Source organism: Uloborus diversus, unplaced genomic scaffold (genome assembly GCF_026930045.1).
Source record: "Uloborus diversus isolate 005 unplaced genomic scaffold, Udiv.v.3.1 scaffold_13, whole genome shotgun sequence".
Taxonomy (NCBI): Eukaryota; Metazoa; Arthropoda; class Arachnida; order Araneae; family Uloboridae; genus Uloborus; species Uloborus diversus.
The window spans coordinates 5,116,983-5,141,444 of record NW_026557987.1 but is presented as its reverse complement, the minus strand read 5'-3'; the positions used below and the strand labels follow the sequence as shown (position 1 = coordinate 5,141,444).

Here is a 24,462-nt window from a genome sequence, read left to right as displayed (position 1 = left end):
ACAAAAAAACAGACACTTGGTCCCAAACTTGACAGCTCTATTTTTCTTTTCAATTGAAAAAAAAAATCAAATTACAAAGAATTTTTTTTTAAAGTCATGACAAAATATATTTTCTAGTCTTGTATGTTATTTATCGTGATTTTATTTCATATCCTTGTGAAAGTTATGCCGGTCACTGTTGTTTTAAGATGCTGAAAAGAATAACTTAAGACAGTGGTGTATATGTTTTTATTTTAGACGGGGCCCATATAACCAAGATTAGCCCCCCACCCCCACTTTTTTTGTAATTTCAATTTTTTTGAGTGGCGGGGAGCAACAGTGCCGTGATCTTCTTTTTTCGAGGTGAAGCAAGCACTTCATACTGTCACCCATTAGCGCAAACAAAAAATAGTGTTAGGAGGGCACTCTTAAAAAATTCTCGCTTTTGGAGAGTAGGGGTGGAGGGAGGTCTGGGGGTTCTCTCCCGGAAATTTTTTTGGAACTATAGCCCTAAGAACATATTTTAGATGGTTTTTGGTGATGCTATGGGGAGGAAAAATTTGGGTCCTTCTGCGGACATATTAGAAATTGAAATCTTTAAAACGCCATTATAGGCTATATTTGTTGACGTTAGTGTGATGAATGGAATGGGGCTTTTTGAAGTTGCTCCTGATTGATTTTTTTTTTAAATAGAGTGAAATCCATCACCTCTCTGCTCAACTTTTGGAAATTAAAGTTCTAAAAACGCAGCTTCGGAATAACTTCATTGATGTTATGGGCAGGGCGATTGAAGGGCTCTCCCCGAAAACTATTTTGAAATTAAAGTCCTAAAAACAAAGTTTTAAAGAGATATTCAATGATAGGTGCAGGGATTTAAACACTCTGCACCTTAAATTTTTTTAAAGCTTTTTTCACTTTCAGATTTCATACGGGAGCAGTCGTACCCTCCATCTGAAATTTTTTCGCAATTGAATTTTAAAACAGTGACTGTGAACCATATTTGGTAACGTTATAGGGGTTCAGTCATTTTTCAAAATTGAAGCTCCATTAAAAGCATTCTTAAACGATTCTTGATGCTTTCAGAAAGCAAGGCGTTTGGTATTGTCCCCTGAAAAAATTTTGACACTGAAGCCCTGAAAACAAGGTTAGAGAAGCTCTTTAATAGATTTTAGAGGGTGGTGGGGGCTTGCAAAGTGTAACGTTTTGAAGACTTTCCTATTTTTAGACAGACTAGAAAAAAGAAAAAATTATAACTATTTGAATTTTTGGCATCTTGAATTCAAATTATGTTTTTCGCAATCACGAGCGTGTGTGTGTGTATGAATGCGCGTGTGTGTTTGTGTAGGCAAGGTATGTGTGTTTGTGTGTAGAGGGTATGTGTATGTGTGTGTAGGCATGTGTGTCTGTGTGCTGGCATAAGTGTGTGGGTAGTTGTGTGTATGTGTGTGTGCATGTTTTTGTGTATGTGTAGGTGTCTGTATGTGTGCGTGTGTGTATGTGTATAGGTGTAAGTGTGTATATGTGTGTAGGTGTATGTGTGCGTGTGTGTGTAGTTGTGTATGTATGTGCGTGTGTGTAGTATATGGTTCCAACCTTGAGACTGCTTTCGCTATAGGAGCAGCATTGTGAGGAGCTGGTCGACGGTGATGGTGCGGAGGGTGGCGGTGGGAAAATAAAATGATAGCACACCAAAACAGTCAAGTGAGAACAATAAGCAATCGTGATTGCTCAATAAAAATGGGGTGAGGGGTGGTGAGAAATATGAGGTGTTGGACGAAATAACCTGATTGTCGTAACTGTTATTTTTTTTTATTTTAAGGTTATTTCAAAAGCAATTCAAACATTTTCCCCAGAATTAGGCTTCTTTGGAAAGGAAGAATTCAAGAATCCTCCTCTCCGAAAGGTAAAACGCAATTTCAGGTCATCTTTGAAGACTTTAAGAGGAAAGGAGAGGTTTCAGGGTTCCTCCAAAACTTTTCAAAATTGAAACCTTAAAGGCGCAATTTCAGACTATTTTTGGTAGTAACCTTAGTGTCTTAGTGAAGGGGTGTTGGTTCGGGGACCCTCCTCCATAAATGTTTTGAAATTGATGTCTGAAAACGCCTAAATAAATGCCTCTTTAGGACATCAGTTTCCATCATTACTCCAACCGAACAAGTAAAAGTTATTTTAAATTTCTTGCAGGGGACGCGAGTGAAGGAGAGAAACTTTTTGAAGACCCTTCTTTTCAGGCAGACTAGGAAGAAAAAAAAAAGAGGGGTGGGGAGAAAGAGAGGGGAACTTCATTTGCTAAGCAATAAGCTGCATCTGTTTGAAAAAATAAATAAATAAAAATTTCTTTTTGGAAGAATTGAGATTTTCCCCCCAACATAATTTGCTTTTCTTTTTGTTGAAATAACCTTGCTTTCACAAGACACGTTCTTTTCTTGAGTAAGGGGTACGGATCCCCTGACCCCTTCTGAACATCAGTGCCTAGTACCGACCCAGCTAACGTGGGGTTCCCAAACTTTAATGATTTGTGGCACCCTTTGAAGAATTAGCATTTTCTCACAGCATCCTATTCTGGTTTTATATATGTATTATTGTTACTATGATCCGTTCGTGGCACCCCTCAGCTCTTCCTGCGGCACTCAGTTTGGAAATCTCTGATCTAATTTTTTATAATTTTTATTATCACTATAATAATTATTTATTTAATTAGATAAATTACCGATTTTGCCTGCATAAAAATTTTTTTAAAAGTATTTTTTCAAATTGAAGCATTAAAATTTAAAAAGTAATTTAAATAAAACTATGTCACACATGATAGTTATTATGGTCTTATTAATTGATGCTTTGAAGCAGGGTTCCCAATAGGGACGGGAAAATGGGTGGGCGAATCTCGCCACTTGCTAAAAGTTGAGTGAGATTTGAAAAAACTGAGTGAGAAAATTTATTTAAAGAATTTTTTATTCCATAAAAATTACAAAGTTCCACATTTACATAGTAAGGCTTTAGCACCGCCTATTTTTGCGTTCATTAAATTTAGTGGCAGCTACATCATACGGAAAGTTCTCCAAGTCTACACCTGCATCAGATATGCGTATTAAATTGCTGAGCGTTTTTGGAGCAAGTCTATTTCGAAACTTATTTTTGATTCTATTTTGGGTACTAAAGGATCTCTCAACAGAGGCTGAACTTATGGGTATCACCAAATAAATTTCCATTAATGTTGATGTGTTCGGGTATGTATTTTTGTATTTTCGCGGAAACAGTTCTGCCACTTCACTTAGGTTTAAATCTTTGTAACTATGCTTCAGCATAACAGAAACATCTTCATATTCTTCAATCAGTTTTTCGCAATTTACGTAAGTAACAAAATGGTTTCCTAACGATAGCACTTTTGCTTTCATCTCTTCATTGTTAGCAGATTTTAATAAAAAAGGGTCAAAGGCGCTAAAGTTTTGAATAATATTCATAGATTCTTCTGGGAATCTTCTATCCATACTTTCTTTAATTGAATTTATTAATGATATTTTAGTGGCAGTGAGCTGATCCAGTGAGGAAGCTGAAATTATCTTTTTATTAATCGTTGAGTAATAACCTTCGCTAGCACCTTCCATTTCTTCCCTATCATTTTCTTCATTTACGATAATATTGTGAATGAATCGCTTTTCATTCACGCCTGGACTGTGTTTTAAATTTTCTAAGTGTATTCCTGCAGCATGAATTTTGGGCATGACAATAGATAAATCTGCTGAATCTGATTGAAATGCTTTCGAAAGATTAGTAAGTATTGGTAGTATATCGTTCAAAATGTGTGTTATGTACACAAACCTAATATGTCTTACGGATCTCAATAGTCCAGGTGCTGTTGGGTCATTTCTCTCCGTTTGCGAGTCCAAATAGACCATGAGCGAGTCCAAAGTTTTATATAGAACTTCTACAGCTTTATGTAGCGACAACCAGCGAATAGAGTGAAATGTTACATATTTCACTACCGTTTCACTTACTAATTTTTGAACAGCTGCTAACTTTGCTGATCGGACAGCTGAAGCATTGAAGTATGCGAATATTGCTCTGACTGTATCGCTATAAGAACGAATGCTCTGTAAATTTTTGACAGCATCCTGCGTAACAAGAGCCAGTCTGTGAGCTGTACAATGTATTGCAATTATACAGGGATTTACCTCTTTCAAACGAGCAATCAAGCCTGCATTTTTTCCCAACATAACTCGCGCACCATCGCAGCCCAACGCAACCATTTTTGAAATGTTGATTCCTTTTTTATCCAACATTTCTTGAATAGAAAACATTAATGTATCAGCTTTACCATCCTGGATAGAAATATTTTCCAAAAATTTGCATTTTACTTTTCCATTCGTTACATATCTAATGTTAATGCCGAGATGTTTTTCATTGGCCAAATCGCACGTTTCATCACAAATAAATGAGCAAACACCCACTTGTTTCACTTCTTCCAAAAGATTATCCTCAATCACCTCAGCAATGCATGAATGAAGTTCATTCACAGAATCACTGTGTTCATATCTTATTTTGGAATTTTTAACATCACATCCTTGGAGTTTTATGAACTGTTGAAGATTACCAAACAGCGAATTTGACAATTCATTGACTGCAACGAACAGCGCGCTTTTTAAACAAGAAATTAAAAATGATTTATTTCTGTTGTTTAAATTTACCGTAGCTACTTGCATATCTTTTTTGCAGGATTCTGCCTCAATGGTTTGCAAATGTTCTTTACACATTTTATGGCGATCCAGAGAAGTTGTTTTATACGAAGTACAACCCTCTGAAACAAAAGTAATTTGAATAAAAATAAACGAATATTCGGATTTATATCTATTTATTACAAAAAGTTTCTGTTAGTGTATCGAAGAAATTCAAATTACGAGTAAACTACCAAATTTACAGCTATAAAATTTAGTACACAGGTTGTCAGAGAACTTATTTATTTATTTATTTTTTTGTAATATTTATCATTTTAATGACATTTTAACTTTCGGCGGACAGCTTAATATCAAAAAGTAAATAATTTCATTTTCTTAATTTTATTTTTCAGATGCTACATAGTTGACTATTAAAATTTAAAATGAAATTTAAGTATACAACACAACTCTACGTATTATTGAATTTTATATTTCTTGGCGGTTTTTTTATTTATTTAGTTTTTAAATTTGTTTATGGACGTTGTTATTTTAAGGATAATGCAGTTATAAAAAATATTTTTAGGAATTTTTGTTTTTGGATGATTGTTTAACATTAACACTATTTTCTACCTTGACACCAAGTGCGGATCCAGAGTAAGGGTGACGGAGGCATGCTCCCCCCCCCCCTTTCATAAAATCAACCAAATACAGTCAAAAATATTATTTTGGAAATTTGAATTTCTAAAAATTCCCCCCTTACACCCGATCTTCTTTCGAATGTTCCTTTTATGCCCCCTCTCCTCCCCACCGCCACTCTCTTCCAACAACAATATCACTAAAAGCAATCACTGGATCCGCCCTTACATGATACACTAATTAACAGAAATAATGTCACAAACTCACAATCAATACATGAACAGTAAAAGCTCGTTCAAGTTAACTGAATTCCTACTTCTATCATTTTTTTAAAATCTTATGGGAACAAATTTCTCCTCTTTAATTTCACGTCGTGTTGGAAACAAGCTAAGAATCAAGCTTAGCAATATTTCAAGCATTCGCAAAATATCCCTGCAAGATGATTCGGCGACTCTCTTTGAAACAGTTGTTTTAAGCTTTAAATACAAAATGTTTTTTTATTTTTCCAAATAATAATAAAATTCAATGATTGAATTAAAATTTGGTAATGTACAAATTTCGTACTCATATAAAAAAATTTTTTTTTTAAATATATATTATAACTCGTTATTTGCATTTCCTTATCCAAGAATAAGAAAAAAAATTTAGGCCATTGGTATACTGTTAAATTTTTTTTTTCGTTCATAGTTGCAACTTTTATTTTAAAAATAATTTTTTTGAGCGACTTATAAAATATTTACTGATAAAATATTAAATCATTACTTTGGATTTTGGTAAAATTTGGATTTCTTTTGGATTTAAATACAGGACAAATAATTGAGCTTTTACTGTAATTATTAGATGAAAAAATTAATAAATAAAATACTTTGAATTTACCTTTTGCAAATGGATTACGCTTCTTGTGGGCTCGGCAAAGTTTACAAAACATAAGGATAACTCCATTTTTTTCTTCCGTTTCCAGCCAATCATATATACTTTGCCATTTTGGTTGATATTTGTCAAGCTTTTTCTTTTTTTCCGGTGGCATATTTAATTGATCATTTTCTTTCTCACTATTTTCCATTTTCTTTTTATTTGAAACATTAGAACTCGCAAGTAGATACTTTTCCATTGCTAAGGATGAGTGAGAATATTTTCCAGGCGAAACATGCACAAAGCACGTTTGCTAAAATGATCTCCCTAGCCACTAGTGGGTGACCATTGACGTGTTGGACAATTGCTTAGTGATCGATGGGCGTACTGGCAAGACAGGTTAGAGGTCATAGGGTCAGAAATCTCTCCTTCGTTTCAAGTGTTTTGGTGGTAAAACTGGTTATGAAGAAAAGAGATACGTTGTAGCGAGAGGCTGAAAAATTTGTCAGAACTTTTCGAAATCGCCGATTTAAAGGATTTTTTTTTCTTTTTTCTTTTTGTGGTTATGTGGCCTGATAATTCGCGAGAATCTTGCACTTTGATTAAATATTTATAGGCGCGAGAATGTCTCGCATCAAAATATTTTTTATGCGAGATTTCGTTTGAAAGTGCGAGATTCTTGTGGTCTCGCGCTCTATTGGGAACCCTGCTTTGAAGTTATGTTCAATTAAATATTAATGATAATTTGATAAGGAGTATACGACTCTATTTTTGTGTTTTTATTTATTTCAGTCAACTTTTCTTTCAGGCCAAGCATTTGTCTCGAAGTTGGGAGTGGCTCAGGAGTCATTTCTGCTACCATAGCAAAGGCTTTGGGACCCATCTGTTACTTGTAAGAAAAATTATTTAGTTATTTTTTATTTATTTATTTATTTTTGATAATTACTTCATCTTCACATTAAGAAATACAATGAGCAATGGTTGCTCATAGATTCATTTAAATGATTCACGAAACAAATTTTAAAAATTAAGTATTCAGATATAATCCTCTTTGCAGAAACAGTGTAAAGCCGTGACCTACATTGCAGGTTCTTGAGGAAGTTTCCAGAAAATTTCTTTGTTAGGGCAAAAAAAAAAAAACCCAGATTTTTGCAAGCAAAATAATTTTACATTTCAACAAGCAACTCTAGCATCTTAGTTTTAAATATTTCTCGATCCTGATTACCTGATTTAAATTTTACGATTAATCTAATGTGGGTTCTTCGTGCAAACTATTTTTAGGTTTTTTAATCTTCGTCAAGGAGTGCTCAAAGAAATTCTGCTTGTTGGGATATGATGTAATTTGTAAGATTTGTTTTTTCTTCGTGACATATTATTAGTATTTCTTTGAGACAGTCAAACCAAAAATAATTCCATCAATTTTAAATTTTATAGTCTGTTGTCACACTACAGTGCCACTTAAAAATAATTTTTTATCAACCTTCATGCATGAAAACTAAAACATTGAAAAAAGAGGTGATATTTTTTCTAAAACAACTGATGCATAAACCAAATTAATTGTTTGTGCATGCAGCAAGTTTTGTTGACAATTGAGGCACTTGTGACAATTGAGGCAAAATTTATCCATGAGCCAAATACCAAAAGAATTTAATCATTAGCCAAGTATGGGAACATTTCTTTCTCAAGAGAACACTTACTACATGAATTAAATAACTTACCTTTTTTTTCAGTCTCCCAAAAGTAGTTTTCCTAATAAGCAATGAAATTTTGGTGTTTATTTGTGTAATCATTTTTAAATTTATCAAAATTGATTTTGACCCCTTTTTTTTCCCTTCTTGAACAGTCAATATTCGTTATTGATTTTATTTTCCCATAGCTTTCCACTAGATGTATTTACTTTGTGATTGATTGGTAGTAAGTCACATGATCCATTGTTTTATTATGTGCCAAGTGGACCTTAGATCGTGATAGTGAAAGTGGATCCCTTTTATTTTATTGCATAATTATTCTTCAAAACATATCTAACATAAGAACTCCTTATGGCAAATATAGTTGAATGAATTCTTTTTAAAATATATTTTTCTTTTTAATGTTGTTTGCTTTAAGATGAATAGGTTTCTTTCTTTCTTTCTTTCTTTTTTTTTTTTTTTTTGTAACATCAGTGATTTTTTTAAAAAAAATCATATTGGAAGAAAAGAAAAGAGTGGAGGAGAAGGGGGGAGGGGCTCAGCATGGAAATAAACAAAGCTATGGAAGTGTATTTATTCAGTCTTTCATTCCTTTTTTTCCCCCTTGCCTTTTTTTTTTTTTTTTTTGACAATATTTTTTGTTTAATATTACGATTGATGACATTTCTTTACTGTGTTATGAAAAATTTATTTTGGGCTAATTATTGTATGATTTAAAAAATAATTATGATTTATCATTGCTTTTTTTGGTTCATATTTAGTATGAATAAAAAATCTGAAACAATAGACTAACATTTATGCAAAATTATAACTTTTAGAAAGCACAGATCAATAAACTTTAAACCTAGAACTTAAGAAAAGATAAATAAATAAATCAAAACCTGACTGCAATCTTTCTTTGAAAAAATTCTAATTTGTCTGAAACAAGTTTTTTTTTTATTTGGTCATCAATATGTTTCTATTTTTATATCAAGAAATGAGCATAAAGCTAGTCATGTCTTCTTTTATTCAATTTGCTTCTTTTTTTTTTCTTTTTAAATTTCAGATGTACAGATATAAATCCTGTTGCTGTTCATGCCACCAAAATCTTAACTCAGAGCAATGATGTTTCTGTCGATGTGATTCAAACTAACCTGGCAAGTATCTCTTGTTTATGTGCCTTCTTAAGAAATTGTGAAGTTGTTAAATCTAAGAGGCATTTTGATTTTTTCAACATTAGTTTGTTAAAAACCTGATATTGGTACAAGTGTAAAATAAATTCATCTTTTTTAAGTGATAAAAATTTATGTCATGAAAAAATAATCTTGGAGCAGAAGCTAACATTTTCAATGCAGGCAACACATTTGATTGAGTAATTGTAAAAAATCTCATTGAACTAGGGTTTTTTTTTTCTGTTCCTGTTTTTCTAGAGGTTTTTACCAGCCTTGGTTAACAGAGCTCAAGTGCATCAACTAATTTTTATTGAGCAATCACGATTGCTAATTGTTTTAATTTGACCATCCTTGATGTTGCAGTTCCTTCTTCAGCCAGGGGCCTCTGCAGGAGAACCTCCTCTGGTTTTGACCTTTGTCCCATGGAATCCGGTGGCGTGTATGTCCTACACACATGCACGCTCATACACACTCACACACACACATGCGTGTGCGCCTTTACACACATATACTCACTGACACACGCTGACACACACACTCCCGCCTTTACACGCATACACTCACACCTTTGTACATTCACGCAGGTCTACACACACGCACACAAGCCTACACATGCATGCACGCATGCCTACACACACACACACACGCATGCACACACATGCACAGCTATACATACATGGGCAGTTCTCAAAAGGTGGGAACAAAAAAGTTAACTTTGAGCAATTTCAAAAATTTTCAAATTTGACATCAATTTTGCTTTTATTCTACAGCATGCATACCTAGAACACAATATATGGACATGAAAAGACAGCAGGTATTTGTAAAAATTGTTAATTAGCAAATCAAATCAGCAGTCTGTAGGTAACAGATTTTGGACATTGTTGTCCTGTAGGTAATGGATTTTGGGCATCATCATTATGTAAGTTTCACCATTTTTGACACTTGTTAATCTGATTTTTAACTTTTCCAATGAAAATTTTATTTACTACTTTTTGAATTTTGAAATTTATTAATAAAGAGGATATTCATGAAGTACTTGAATGGCTATACATACTGCTCTTTACATATAATAAAGTTTTGGAATGATTTTGAAGAAGTTGATGAGAGGTAAAAAAAAGCTTCATGGAAATAACTATACAAACTCGTAGCTTCTTTTATTAAATAACATTTGTATTTCTCTGGATTATTAACTTTCATTTCTGCAGATATTTTCCAAACTTAGAATGTACTTCTACCAGAACCTCACTTTTTGTTCTACTTCTAGGAGACATAATCTCGTGTGAGCATTTAACTTTGCAATAAATCCTTTTGCAAATAGGTATTAAAAATCAATAATGACTTCAAAAAGCATATAAATACAAAACAAATTCCATAAAAGAACTTAATTAAATTGTTAAAAGCACTTTTTCAAAACATGTTGTTAATTCAAAAGGCTTACTATCTCTCAAATCTCAAGATAGAATGAAAATTACCAACTGATATTTGTTTACAAATCAACTGCAGACGATTTTTTTTAACTCTAAAAAATTAAAAATAAAAAAATTTGCTAGCGCAGGTGATAAAGTCGCCAAAACTGGTGCAGCTGACGATAAACTACATTTGTCAAACTGGAATTCCCCTCTGGTAACCTTTAGCTTATCATATACTTTGTTGTCACTAATGGAGGTTTGCTTGGCGATTTTAGCTCAAAATGGCTTTTGTTACGAACATAACCAGCCGTGTTTCTACTGTAATTTATGTATTGTTCAATGTGTAACGTATTAATTATGCAAAATACCAATGGATTAAAGAAGATAACATTATAATAACCTTTTTTATTGAGGTTAGAAGACAGTGGATCATCAAAAATTATGAATAAAGGGACAGAATTATCGGCGTCAAGATCGTAACACCATTTGGACATCTCACATGTATGTTTAAGAAAAATCATTTTTCTTCTAAGATACTGCATAAAAGCTTATGAAAACACTTTTAAACAATTAAAAATTGATTCTGAGGATCGATAAATACCTTTAAAACGAAAACATCATATACTTAGTTCTCAAATAATACCATTGTAAAGATCATAACTTTTGGACATACATCAAATTTCAAACTTACATTTTTTTTTAAATCGTTTACAAAGTAAGTAATCTATCTTTACTTTTGTTATTCGTGTAAAATATTAACAAATAGTTATTCAGTGTAAGATTCATACCTTTAATTTTTTTTTTTTTTGAAATGTATGAAAATAATTTAAAAAAATTTTTTTTTAATGGTACATTTGCTCAGTTAACGTTTTGGTATGTCCAAAATTGTGCCTTTTAGCAAAAAAAAAAAAATATTTTTTTAAGGGCATTTGAAGAGCATTTTTTCCATAATTTATGTCAATTCTTGTCTCTATACAGTATTATAGTTTAACTCAAAAAATTTTGAGTTGATTAAAATGAAAGTTATTTGGTGTTGAAGCTTCAAAGTTGAGGTCTGTGTTTGCTCCTACCTTTTGAGAACTGCCCATATAACTGCCCAGGAGGAGCGGCAGGCTTGAGGGACAGAAGATGTTTTTAGAAACAATAACTCCAATGAGGAGGGTCCTGCCGAAACTCGTGATAGCCAAAAACGTAACTTGAATTCAAAATTTCAGAATTCAAATTAGTTTTTTTTTAAATTAGTATTTGTTTGATTTATTATTCCATTTTAATTTAACTCTCTCATTCCAGGTTGAAGCTTTTGGCACTCGTCTGAAAAATGCTGTAGATGTGCTGATATTCAATCCACCATATGTTCCTTCACCGTCTGAAGAGGTGAGTGTACTTTATTTTCAGACAGGCCAGATTAACCAGTTGAATATGTCTTCCAAAGAAGTGGATGGCTTCCCACTACCAGGTTTTGTAGGAAAACAAAGATAATTCAGGGAGACACCCAGATACAAAATCACAAAATAATGAATAGATGATTGCATTCTACGTTACTCAACCTTGTTTTTTATCATCCATATTTCATTCAAATTCTTAAATAAAATTCGAATTGAAAACAAGCACTTTATTCCAAACACTAATAAAGCAACAAAGAAAAAAAATCATTTTAGATAATCAGTTTTGTTGCCCCTCCTACTAGTCCAGTATGCTATTGGTACAAAGGGTCCACATGTTCCCATGTGCAAAAAAGTAACATATCTTCCATGCAAGACATAAGAAAATTTAATGCCCTTTATGGTTTTTGTGTGTTGTGAAGAAAGGTCACTACGTAAGATAAATAAAATACACCACTAGCGCAGTTATTCCATACGAAGACTGCAGTTTCGATCTTTTTAGCACTCATTAGCCCAGAATTGGAAGTAATTGAGCTGGAGGCGGAAGACCTCTTAAAGGAGCCAAGAGAGCTAAACAAACTGGTAGCTAAATTAGAAATTAGCACACCAGATAAGTGACTGCAGCAATGATGCGGTCCAACTCAAAGATTGAAGGCAAAGCTAGGTATTTTAGTAACTTACTGCAAAACACTACGTAAAATGTTTACATAGCGTCATGACACACATAGTTCTAACAAGGTATACATTGTACATTAGGGTGAATCGAAAAAAATGAAATTTTGAATCTTAATTTGGAATTCTTGCCGAAAGCTGTGCATGTGTAAGTACAACACACATGTATATTATGAAGTTTGAACAACTGTTTGAGGGTCCTACCAATTCTTGAATTTCTCCAAAAATAGGAAAAAAGGCCAATTTTCCAAAAATTTTATGAAATACTAGTGTTTAAAATTTTTGTTATACTACGGTTAAAATGCTTCCTTTGAACACTCTTTTCCTGTATCTTCACAATTATTTAGTCTTTGCACCATTAAGTTCGCACATAAGCCGTTAAGTTTCGCGAAATTAACCAAAAACTGACTTTTTTAAAGCTTTTTTGCACATAGCGATATTTCTTCTTTTCAAGTCCAGTTTTTTTTACAATGCCTGTACAGAATGCAGTTTTAAACGGAAGTGAAGTTAAACTTTATTACATTAACTGTCCAGCATCCACTAAAAACAGGTGGCTGCATTTCGAGTTCCATTCTACCTTTTTCATCTGCCGAGCCACATGTATTAAGTATAAATTTATTACTCATTTTACATTAGAAGTAAACTATCAAAATAATTTAATTGTATTTACTAATATAACATAAAGAGAAGTGCATTGGTTACACAAAACGTATATTTACTCACACACAGTCGCTCTGCCATATAAGCATCAATATTTCACAAAATGAGGGACTTGAAAAGTATCAGTTAGTTAAAGCCACAGAAAATAGTTCGTCACATGAATTCACGAAACCTCTTTGAAATCATTTTTAAATTCAAACGATGACATGATACTTTGTGATTTGATTTTTGCTGTTATGAAGCCATCTCTTGCCGACTGTTTAATCACAAAGAAGCTTCTGTCACCATATTAGCACAGCGTTCCACCACCTGAGGGCGACAGGAGAACTAAACGAACGCAAAATTGACGTTGGTGTTTTCAATCTATTGTTGAAGACTTTCATTAGATATGCCAGCTAAAATAGGAGATGGGTGGCAGTTATTGCTCATTTTTGCCGGTTGATAACATCAGAATAGTCTGATGCATTAAAGTTAATCCTTGAATTATAGAATTCTCTTATTTCTTCATGAACAGAAGCCACTTATCTGGCCTTCAAAATCTTTGCAAAGCCAGTTCTCTGATGTACTTCGATCATCAGTTATCACTGTTAAGAGAATATTTTCCGGGTGGCAAAAATAGGCATTTCGTTGAATGACAGGATCAATAATTTTTTCAGATTTTCACTTACATAACGAGATGCTGTAATAACACTGATGAGGAACAGCAAAGTTTTGTTTCACTTCCAGAAAAAGAAAAAATTGCAACGGCTATACTCCGCCAACAAAGCCATCAACATTTTTTGGTGTTGATGTCACTTCAAAAGTGGAACAATTGAGGTTTTCTCCGCCAACACTATCAAGAGTGCTACCAGTACGGCATTTCTGACAGATGTGCGATGTGCTGCAGCAATTGCTTCAGAAACATTACAGGATTTTGGTACTGTATCAAATAATTATCGCTCTAAAGTTGTTGATAGGAATAAAATTCGAAGACAGTGACAAAAGTGTCACAAGTGTCACAGACAAAGTATTTCTCTTCAAAACCTGCAAACTAGAAGTGAAAGGGTTTGAAAAGTACATTTTTCGATAACCGAAAAGACAAAACTATGACAAAAAGAAATGGTTGGAGACGGATACCATAAGCGAGAAATCCATGGTTGAAAAATCCAATTCGCTTTATCGGGGTCATCTGACGCCAACTTCAGGAACGGGAAAATATGTCGCGACAGCAATGCGGTTTTTGAACTGAAAATTTGTTTAAGCCTTAAGGATCTTTTAGCTTTCGGCTGTGATGGCACGGCCATGAATACCAGAAAAAAGAACGGTGCAATTGCGACCATGGAGAATAAAATTGGAAATCCTGTCCCATGGTTAATCTGCGAACTGCACCTTTGCGTACTTGGGTGCCTTTGCGTTACCTGTTCACATTACTTGATGGTGAAACTGCTGGTCCATGTGAATTTTCGCAGGAACAATAGGTAAATTGTTAGACAGGTGCGACAATTTACCACTAGTCCAGTTTGAAGCAATTACGCTCCTTGTCGTAGGTGCTGGGCTGTTAATATAATAAAGTATAATTTCATTTCCATTTAAAACTGCATTCTGCAAAATCATTGCGAAAAAAATGGACTTTAAAAGAAAAATATTGCAATGTGAAAAAAGGCTTGAAAAAAGTCAGTTTTTGGAAATTCCACGAAATTTTACGAACTTGTATGCGAACCTAATACTGCAAAGAATAAATAATTTTGAAGATACATGAAAAGCGTGTTAAAAGAAAACATTTTAATGGTATTAGAACAAAAAATTTTAACCTTATTATTTTCATAAAAATTTTAGAAAATTGACCTTTTTTCCTACTTTTGGAGAAATTCAAGCCTTGGTAGGACCCTCAAGGAGTTATTCAAACTTGATAATATTTTCATGTGTATTGTACTTACACATGCACAGCTTTTGGTGGGTATTCCAAATTAAGATTCGAAATTTCATTTTTTTTCGATCCGCCCTATTGTACATAGCCTTAGTTTTTATTTTAACTCATATACTCTGCTTACTTTTTTAGCATGATGCGATGTTCCCATTCAACTATGTCTTGTTGATTGGTTGTGTAAATATGGTGAATGTATGTGCATGCTAAATTATTTAATTTGTTCTTGCAAACCGTATAAAAAGTCCATTGTGGCACGAAAGTTTCCAAATCCTCAAAACACTTTGTTGCACCGTATATTGTCGCCTCAGAGCAACAGTAAAATATCTTAGTGTTATTTCTGAGATTAGATATCTTACTGTTGCTCTGAAGCGACAATATGTTTGTCATTTGAAATAAATATGGTAATAAACCATAAAATAAATATTTTGGTTTTCACTATAAAATAACTACAACTCTTGGTAGATGAAATAATACCATGTGATGAAAAATAGAAGCTGAAAAGCGTCATGAGAGATGAAATAGTCACTCATGATTCTTTTATGAGTTGACAATCCGAGAGTAAAATAAGCTGTTGAAAAAATGGTAACTTACAGACCTTTCAAAGATCTAGTGAAGAAAAGGAACTAAAAAAATAAATATATGACTGGAAAAATTTACGAAGAATTTATTTAATCTAAATTTGTAATATAAATGGGAACAAAGATTATGTGGTGTATCCCACACTAACTTCTTTTGCTAGTTTATTTATCCAGCATTTGTCTTCAGGTGAAAAAAAACAATGGAAGTGGCTGTTTTCAATGGTAGTCTTCTTTTTAATAAATATTAATCATTAAACCTTTTGGTTGCAGTTTTCCAAAATGTTTTGAAATATTTCATTTGTTTTAAAATATATATGTATTTTTGCTCATTTTGTGTATTTTAATCTTTTTTTAAAATTATTATTTGACTATAACTCAACCACTGAAAACTTGTTTGGCAAAGTTTTTTTTTTTTTTTTTTGTATAGCTAAACTTGTTTGAGACCTTTGCTTGAGTTTCTCTAGTCATATAAATTCTAATTATTTTTCTTCCAATATGACTATTTTAACCTTTAACAACAATTATAGTCAGTGTTTTTGTGATAGCAAAGTGTAAAAACTCATTCTGTGTCCTAAAACAATTCTAAACAAACTGCTGAAAACTCTAATCATGACACATGTCATCAAGAATTTATTCAAGAAGTTATTCATAATTTGAGTTTATCTTATTTGAAAATTCTAAAAAATAATTTGAATTAATTTCTGATGATACGAGGCCTGTCTAAAAAGTATCCGACCTTTGGCTATAAAAAATATTTTGAATACTGGACGGGGTTGGGACCCTAATCCCCTTCAAAGTAGGCCCCTTGTACTTGCACACACTTAGCCCACCGATCCTTCCACTGCCGGAAACACCTCTGGAAGTCTTCTTTTGGAATGGTGTTCATCTCCGTCGTCGCGTTCCGCATTATCTCTTCTCTACTTTCAAAACGGGATCCTTTCAGTGGGGTCTTCAATTTGTGAAACAACCAGAAGTTGCAAGGAGCCATGTCTGGAGAGTAGGGAGGTTGGCGAACGGTTGAAATTCCATGTTTGGCCAAGAAATTTTGGATCAAGTGGGATGAATGTGCGGGGGCGTTGTCGTGATGCAGTTGCCAGTTTTTCGCCGTCCACATGTCTGGTCTTTTGCGCCGAACTGCGTCACGGAGTCGCCGGAGAACATCCTGATAGTACTTCTTTGTCACTGTTTGTCCTTGCGGTGCGTATTCGTGATGCACAATTCCACGGACATCAAAGAAGACAGTCAGCAGCACCTTGATTTTGCTTCGCACCTGTCGCGCTTTCTTCGGTCTTGGAGACTCGGGATGCTTCCATTGCGACGACTGTCTTTTTGTTTCTGGGTCGTACCTGTACACCCATGACTCATCTCCAGTTATCACGGTGTTCAGAAACCCAGGATCAGCGTTGGCGATGTCCAGAAGGTCCTGTGCAACTTCAAGACGGAGGTCTTTTTGTTCCGGTGACAGCAACTTGGGCACGAATTTCACAGCCACTCTGTGCATGTTCAAATCATCACGCAAAATTGCATGTGCCGAATCTTTACTCACTCCAACCTCTTGGGCAATCTCCCGCACGGTCAAACGACGATCTGTCATTACCAAATTTCGCACCCTCTCAACAACAGCTGCACTCCGAGCAGTTTGGGGCCTGCCAGAACGCTCGTCACTCTCCGCTGATGTGCGGCCATTTTTGAATCGGTTGAACCACTCCTTAATTTGGGTTACACCCATCGCATCTTCTCCAAACACCTGCTGAATCTTACGAATTGTTTCGCATTGAGAATCACCAAGTTTTTGACAAAATTTGATGCAGTATCTTTGCTCAACACGTTCAGTCATCTTGAAAGAATTAGTAATCCAACGAACACGTTGTGTAGCACCTCACTCAGCGAACGACAGGCAGCGACTGACGCCCTGGAAGGCGGGGATAAAATTCACACATGCGCATGAAGGTCTCTTCCTTTACTGTGTACAGTGGCGCCACGCTATCGTCTCTATTTTGCGTGGGAAAATCAAAGGTCGGATACTTTTTAGACAGGCCTCGTATACTGTTTTGCTTTCTTCATAAGTTTTTTTTTTCCAGATGAATGTTGACAACTTGTCTCTTGCCACCTGTGGTGGCAGCAAAGGTCGGGAAGTGATGGATAGGTTTTTCCCATATGTTTCAAAACTAATTTCTGAGAATGGAGTCTTCTATTTGACCTGCATATCACAGAACAATATTGGTATATCCATTACTTGTTATCTCTCCTAAATGTTGTTATGAAATTACAACTTTTTTTTAATGTGGTGTTTGCAGTGTGAGATAGACTTAAAATGGAGAGAGAAAGTAAAGTGTACTTGTTATAGACCAAGAGCTGACCCCCCAAAACGCGATTTATCTCTTTTATGGCTTGTGGCCGGTTAAAATAATAAAAAAATGCTATTGAAAACTTTGGCTCTAATCCCCCCCACTAATTTTGGGTCATATGGCTGCATGGGTGGATGAAAGGTCAAAAAAAGAAAAATATTAAAGTGATGACTTAAATGGCTAAAAATTATATAATAACATGAAATTAATAAGAAAAAACACGTAGCGAATTTCTCCCCCAACTATGTTGGGGCGAACGTGGTGGCCCCCCGGGGTAAAGTATTGATTATTAAACTAAAAAAAAATGATCACTTTCGTGGGGGGGAATTTTACAGGGTATTAGTTTTATTATTTTGATTGCCAAAAAATTCTCCACCAGTAACTATGGGTCAATTTGTCAAAAAAAAAATTTTTTTGTTCCTCTTTTTTGGTCCAAGTCGAGTATTATTCGAACTTACGCATGACTATTTAAGTTGCAAAAAAAAAAAAACCCCAAAGTTTGAACACTTATTCGTTAAAAAAAACTCGTAGCAATCCTCCCCCTCCCCCCACACCTATGGAGTGGGTTGCTATGCGGTGCGCGGTTTTAAAACGTGGTGCCCCCCCCCCCAGGGGTGAATTATCGATTGATTAAATAAAAAATGATCACTTTCGTGGAAGGAATTTTACAGAGTATACATTTAATTGTTTTAATTGCAAAACAAAATCTCCCCTCCCCAGCAATTATGAGTCTACTACCTGCATTGCCCGGTGTTGCACAGTCTACCTCAAAAATGTACGTGTATTCGGCGTTCCAAGCATTTTATACAATTATATAAATTTTCCCATTTTCATTACATTTCTTATTGCTGCTCCACTCCTATTAGTCAAAGTGCAATGTTTTATAGCTTATAGCCTTCTCAATAAATGGTCTATTCAACACAAAATGAAATTTTTAGTTAGAACCCGTCATCCCTGTAGACCAAGAGCTGAGCCCCCAAAACATGGTTTATCTGTTTTATGGCGGGTGCCGGTTAAAATAATAAAAAATATGTAATTAAAAATTTTGACTCTAATTCCCCCCCCCCCTCCACCCACTATTTTTGGGTCACATGCTGCATGGGTGGATGAAAGGTCAAAATAAAAGAAAAATATTAATATGATAAGTGAAATGGCTAAAAGTTATATAATAACATTAAATTAATAAAAAAACCACGTAGCAAATCCCCCCTCCAGGTATGTTGAGGCGAATGTGGGAGCCTCCCCCCCCTCCCCCAGAAGTGAATATCGATTGTTAAAATTTTTAAAAAAATGATCACTTTCGTGGGGTTGGGGATGGGGAACTTTACAGGGTATTTGTTTCATTATTCTGATTGCCAAAAAATCTCTCTCCCCCCCCCCCCCCAGTAACTATGGGTCAATTTGTCAAAAAAATTTTTTTTGTTTCTCTTTATTTGGTCCGAGTGGAGTACTATTCGAACTTTCCCATGACCTCTTAAATTGTTTAAAAAAATTGCAATTATTTATTTGGTAAAAAAAAAAACACGTAGAAAATCCCCCTCCCCCAGCTATGTTTGGGCAAACTTGTTGCCCCCCAGGAGTGAATTATCGATTGATTAAATAAAAGAAAAAGATTACTTTCGTAGAGAGGGGGGATTTTCTCAGAGTTTGCATTTGATTGTAGCAGGAAAAAAATCTCTCCCCCCACAAAAAAAAATGTTTTTAATTCAAATTAGAAATTTGAAAATATGTTTCAAAATGAAAGGAAGCAATTCAGCGACCATACATCTGCTTCTACCATTGTGTATTCAGCATGAAAAGAAGGAAGGAAAAAGTACACGCCTGTGATGATTTCTTCTTGCTGTTTCAAGGACAGTTTCATCAGTGATCAACTGTAGCCAACACAATGAAGTCGTTATACCTGTTGGTTTTTCTTTTCGGAGCATGCTGTACCGCATCCTTAAACTGAAAATGTAAAAAAAATCCTTTTTTCAAAAATATGTTTTGATGTTTTTATATTATGAGTGTTTTAAAGGGTAATTTTAAGTGTAGCCAGTCACCAGATAAAAGATTAAATGCTTTGACAGAAACTTTATTTGAAGGAATAAAAGTTTCAAAGATTCGAAAACACTGAAAACTGAAATTCCGTGATTTAGATTTTTCCGAGTTCTTAACAAAGCAAATTTATATCATCGAGATTGCAGGAACATTTTTACCAAACTAGATAGACACTATCACAGCCAATATGCTGAAGGAAAATAAATCTATATGAATTACCAAATTATTATTTTAAAAAGTCATTTAACACATCGGATTAATGCATTAAAATTTACAATTAAAAAAATCATTAATGCAATTTTAACATAAAATCACTTTTGTTTGTGAAATAAACTCATAATTACTGGGGTAGGGGGAGATTTTTTTTTTTTTTTTTTTTTTTGCAATTAAAACAATTAAATGTATACTCTGTAAAATTCCCTCACGACAGTTATTTGTTTTTTTATTTAATCAATCGATAGTTCACCCCTGGGAGGCACCACATTGTAAAACCGCGCATCGCGTAGCAACCCCCCCCCCTCCCCACAAATAGATGGGAGGGGAATTTGCTACGAGTTTTTTTCACGAATAAACATTCAAACTTTGTTTTTTGCAATTTTAGCGGTCAGGCTAAAGTTCGAATAGTACTCGACTCAAACCAAATAAAGAGGAACAAAAAAAAATTTTTTTTTGTCAAATTGATCCATAGTTACTGGAAGGGGGAGGGGGGAGATTTTTTTTTTGTTTGCAGTTAAAGCAATTAAATGTATGCTTTGTAAAATTCCCTCCACGAAAGTGATTATTTATTTTTAATTAAATCAATCGATAATTCACCCCTGGGGGGCACCGCGAAGCAACCCCCTCCATAGGCAGTGGCGTACTGGGTCGAAAATGTATACCGGGAAAAACACTTGACTGGCGCCTTGTTCTATTTTTGCACCCCCCCCCCCTCCCCTTGCATTCACCAAGTTCAACTAAAAAATTAAACTTGATGAACTTCCTATCCGAGGAGTAGATAATCTTCAATGCCCCAAGACAACTAAAACCTTTGCGCCCCCCCCCCTTTTTTTTGTCGAAATGAAAGAAAGTTTTTTACTTCCTTCGGTGATGTTAGGAGTGTTTTTGGAGGAGGGGAGGTTCCGAAACTAGAATTTCTAAAAATTAAACTTTGGACGAGTTTTTTTATAAATAAGAAACGAGTAAAAAGAGGAGTTGGAAGGAGAAGTGGATAGTGAGCGCTCGCTTGTCCATTTTTCGGGATCGAAAAGTTTAAAGTTCAATTGTTATGTACAACCATCTTAATAAAGAAGGGGAGGGGGGTTCGGGGACCTCCCCGGGAAAAATTTCGAGATTGTAGCTCCTAAAATGCAGTTTTAGACAAACTCTTAAGATTATTCTTAAACTGCGATATCTAAAGATTATCTCTAGATTATCTTTGGTAAAGCTAGGGGCTGAAGAGGTTCGTGTGGTGGTGTGAGTTTCATTGTTAGTGACATCAGCGTTACTCAATCATTCGCTATCTTCACTTAAAGCTGAAAGTCTCTCTGTCCAGATCTCTCTCTGTAAGTCAGGATCTCTGTGACGCGCATAGCGCCTAGACCGTTCAGCAAATTTTCATAAATTTGGCACAAAGTTAGTTTGTAGCATGGGGGTGTGCACCTTGAAGTGATTTTTAAAAAATTCGATGTGGTTCTTTTTCTATTCCAATTTTAAGAACAAAATTATCATAAGATGGACGAGTAAATTACGAAATTATCATAACGTTGAACCGTAACATGGGCACAAGCCAATTGGCGAGATACGAAATTATCATAACGTGGAACCGTAACACTGACGTAACTACGTACCGCAAGGCCCCGCAACGCAGAGAGGCCCGGAGTCGGAAGGGGCCCGAAAGTTTTGAGCTTTGTTTTCATTCAGTTTAATAAAAAAATTTCCATTAATCAAACTCAGTTTGAAAACCTTATATTAGTTCTGGGGCCCTTTAGAGCCCCAGAACCTATCAACGCTGACCCCGATTAAGATATCGGGAGCCCCAGGCCAGACATTTTTTCGGGGCCCTCTTGTAGCCAAACATTACAATTTTTGCCATTTGCTAAAATAGTTTTAGACAATTTGGGGCTCCTAAATAGCAGGGGCCCTAGGCCACGACTTTATTTAGTAATTAGCCTAAAAGTGGAAAAAAAGGGCCCATGGACCACCTTCCATGTACAAAAACCAAACTTTGGCACAGCACAGAGAAAAAAGTGGAGAGATGGGAAAACCCCTGAAAAAGAAAGGGAAAAGAAGGAAAAAGTCCTGACCTAAGGGATCCTGAAAAAGACAGTCAATGGAAGTTTTTTAGTAAGTTTTTTAAGTAGGATCTGGATGAGAGGGGGAGAAGAGTCGAAAAGGGCCAGAAAATTTTTGAGCTTTGTTTTTATTCAGTTTTATTAATTTTTCCATTAATTAAACTTGGTTTGAAAAGCTTTTATTGATTTTGGGGCCCCCTATGGATTATCATTCAAGATCATCTAAAATTGAGTTTTTGGAGCAATAGTAAAAAAATTCCGAGATAGAGTCCTAAAAGCCTTTTTTTTAAATCATTTTTAAATATGATCCACGTTTGCTTTTCTAGGGATTTTATTTAGAAAAATTTTCGGGATAGGGACTTGGAACGCTCCGTCATCTTTATATCATCGAAAATCGCCTAAAATTTTGGATTTAAAAAAAAATCCCGAGAGAGCCCTAGAACCTTATCTTTCTTGTCAGGTCATCAAAACCAATTCAATTTCAGGAGTTCTATTTTGAAAAATTTCTGGGAAAGAGCCTCTGAAACCCCGTTTCTTTCAAATTATGAATATTGAAATAAAAGTAAGTGAACCGAATGATTTTGAAATTACGGTGTTTTTATTGCTCAGTTAATTTTATGCGGTTACTTTGTAATTGAAAAAATGAACTAAATTCTGTTTTTGTCAATTTAAATGCCGTTGTCACTGTCTTACGAAAGTGTTTAAAACAATGCAAAATTTCAGACTCGCAAATACTAAACAACAGATTTTTGAAATCGTCATGCTTTTGAAACGAACTAAAAAAGAATAAGAAAAACTCTCTAAGCCTTGTGTAGATTTAAGGCCCCATAGCAATTCAACATGTCTTACAGATTGCCTGAAAAGTTTGTGACTGTGAATTTTAATAGGAATCAAAATACTTGCAATATTTAAAAGGAAAAACATGGAGTGCATGGTGCATGCACTACATGACTATAAGAAGTATACAGAGTACACACGCATATATATTTTCACGAAAATAAAGCTATCGGTTTTTTCACGTTTTCAGTATTTTTTGAATATTTTGTATCATAATCTACATTTGATTACAATATATAAAGTTGAAATATTTCGCAAGTCTTAAATTTTCTCTATTACGACGGGTTCGTGAAAATTAAAGCCTCGTGAAAATAAGTGCTTTTCAGTACTTAAATTAACTTTGTATAAATGGAGCGGGCGGCAGACTTCAAATCTGCCTAGTGGCGGCATGAAGCTAAATTCGGCCCTGAAACTCCCCTCGATCCCATATTTTTGTACAAGTATTATATATGTACAATTAAATTCATATTACTTATTCTTTTTCTCCTCGTTGTGGCAAACTCTCCAGATTTCAGCCGACTAAAAACTCAATATGCCCCTATCCTCTTTTCTCTCTCTCTCTCTCCCTCTATACATATATGTGTGCGTGTTTAAATTTGAGAATAAATTGCGGGGCCGACAAACTTGAAAAATTGTTCTACAAATATAGATTAATACGATTTTTAGTCAGGGGCCCAATGCTAGATTTTGCTGGTGGGCCAAAAATTTGAAGTTACTCTACCGAACCGTAACATGAGCAGAAGCCAATTGGCGAGAAAATTCACCACACATTATTTGTAAATATACAGGCGAACCAAAAGACCTTTTAATTTTTCTATTACAGGCAAAGCCGTGCAGGTACCACTAGTTATATATGTGAGGATACTTAGTTATTTAACTGTTATAATGATGTGTGATGTAGTTTTTATAAATGTTTTATTGATTAAAACCACTTATATAAGTATGCGTTTGTTTTCGATGATTATCAAAAACAAACGCATAGTTATATAAGTGGTTATAATTTGTTTAAGCACAATATTGAACTGCTCCACAAAATTGCAAAATGCTCTCCATATTTTTTCTCTAAGGTTAGCAATTCTGTGAACTGCTATCAATATATAATGCAGCATCAATTCTATTTTATGTAGAAATTCAAATTATATTGACTTATCACTCGTCATATAATTTTTCAAAGAAAACGTACTATCAAAAATGGCTTGTAATAATATTAATAATGGCGTCATAACCCGTGTTTAACTTTTGTTACATTTCCCCCATGTATGTCTAGCAAGCAGTTCATTAATATTTGTCTTATAAAATATAGATTCCATGCTTTTCTTCCGATAAAATAATTTTAAGTACCTACATGAAACTTAAAATTTAAATATATCTTCTTATCTTCTTTTTTTTAACCATTACTTACTTATCC

At 34.4% G+C, this 24,462-nt stretch overlaps 1 protein-coding gene across 2 annotated transcripts in view; it reads left to right on the top strand.

Moving 5' to 3' along the window:
* The window catches only part of LOC129232597 (methyltransferase N6AMT1-like), a 32,244-nt gene that overhangs the window by 1,499 nt on the left and 6,283 nt on the right, over positions 1 to 24,462 (top strand). For both annotated transcript variants that reach the window (XM_054866730.1, XM_054866731.1), the window contains exons 2-5: positions 6,925 to 7,008; positions 8,850 to 8,940; positions 11,655 to 11,738; positions 17,644 to 17,785. In XM_054866730.1, the coding sequence (XP_054722705.1) occupies positions 6,925 to 7,008; positions 8,850 to 8,940; positions 11,655 to 11,738; positions 17,644 to 17,785 (401 nt within the window). The remainder of the gene's footprint in view (positions 1 to 6,924; positions 7,009 to 8,849; positions 8,941 to 11,654; positions 11,739 to 17,643; positions 17,786 to 24,462) is intronic.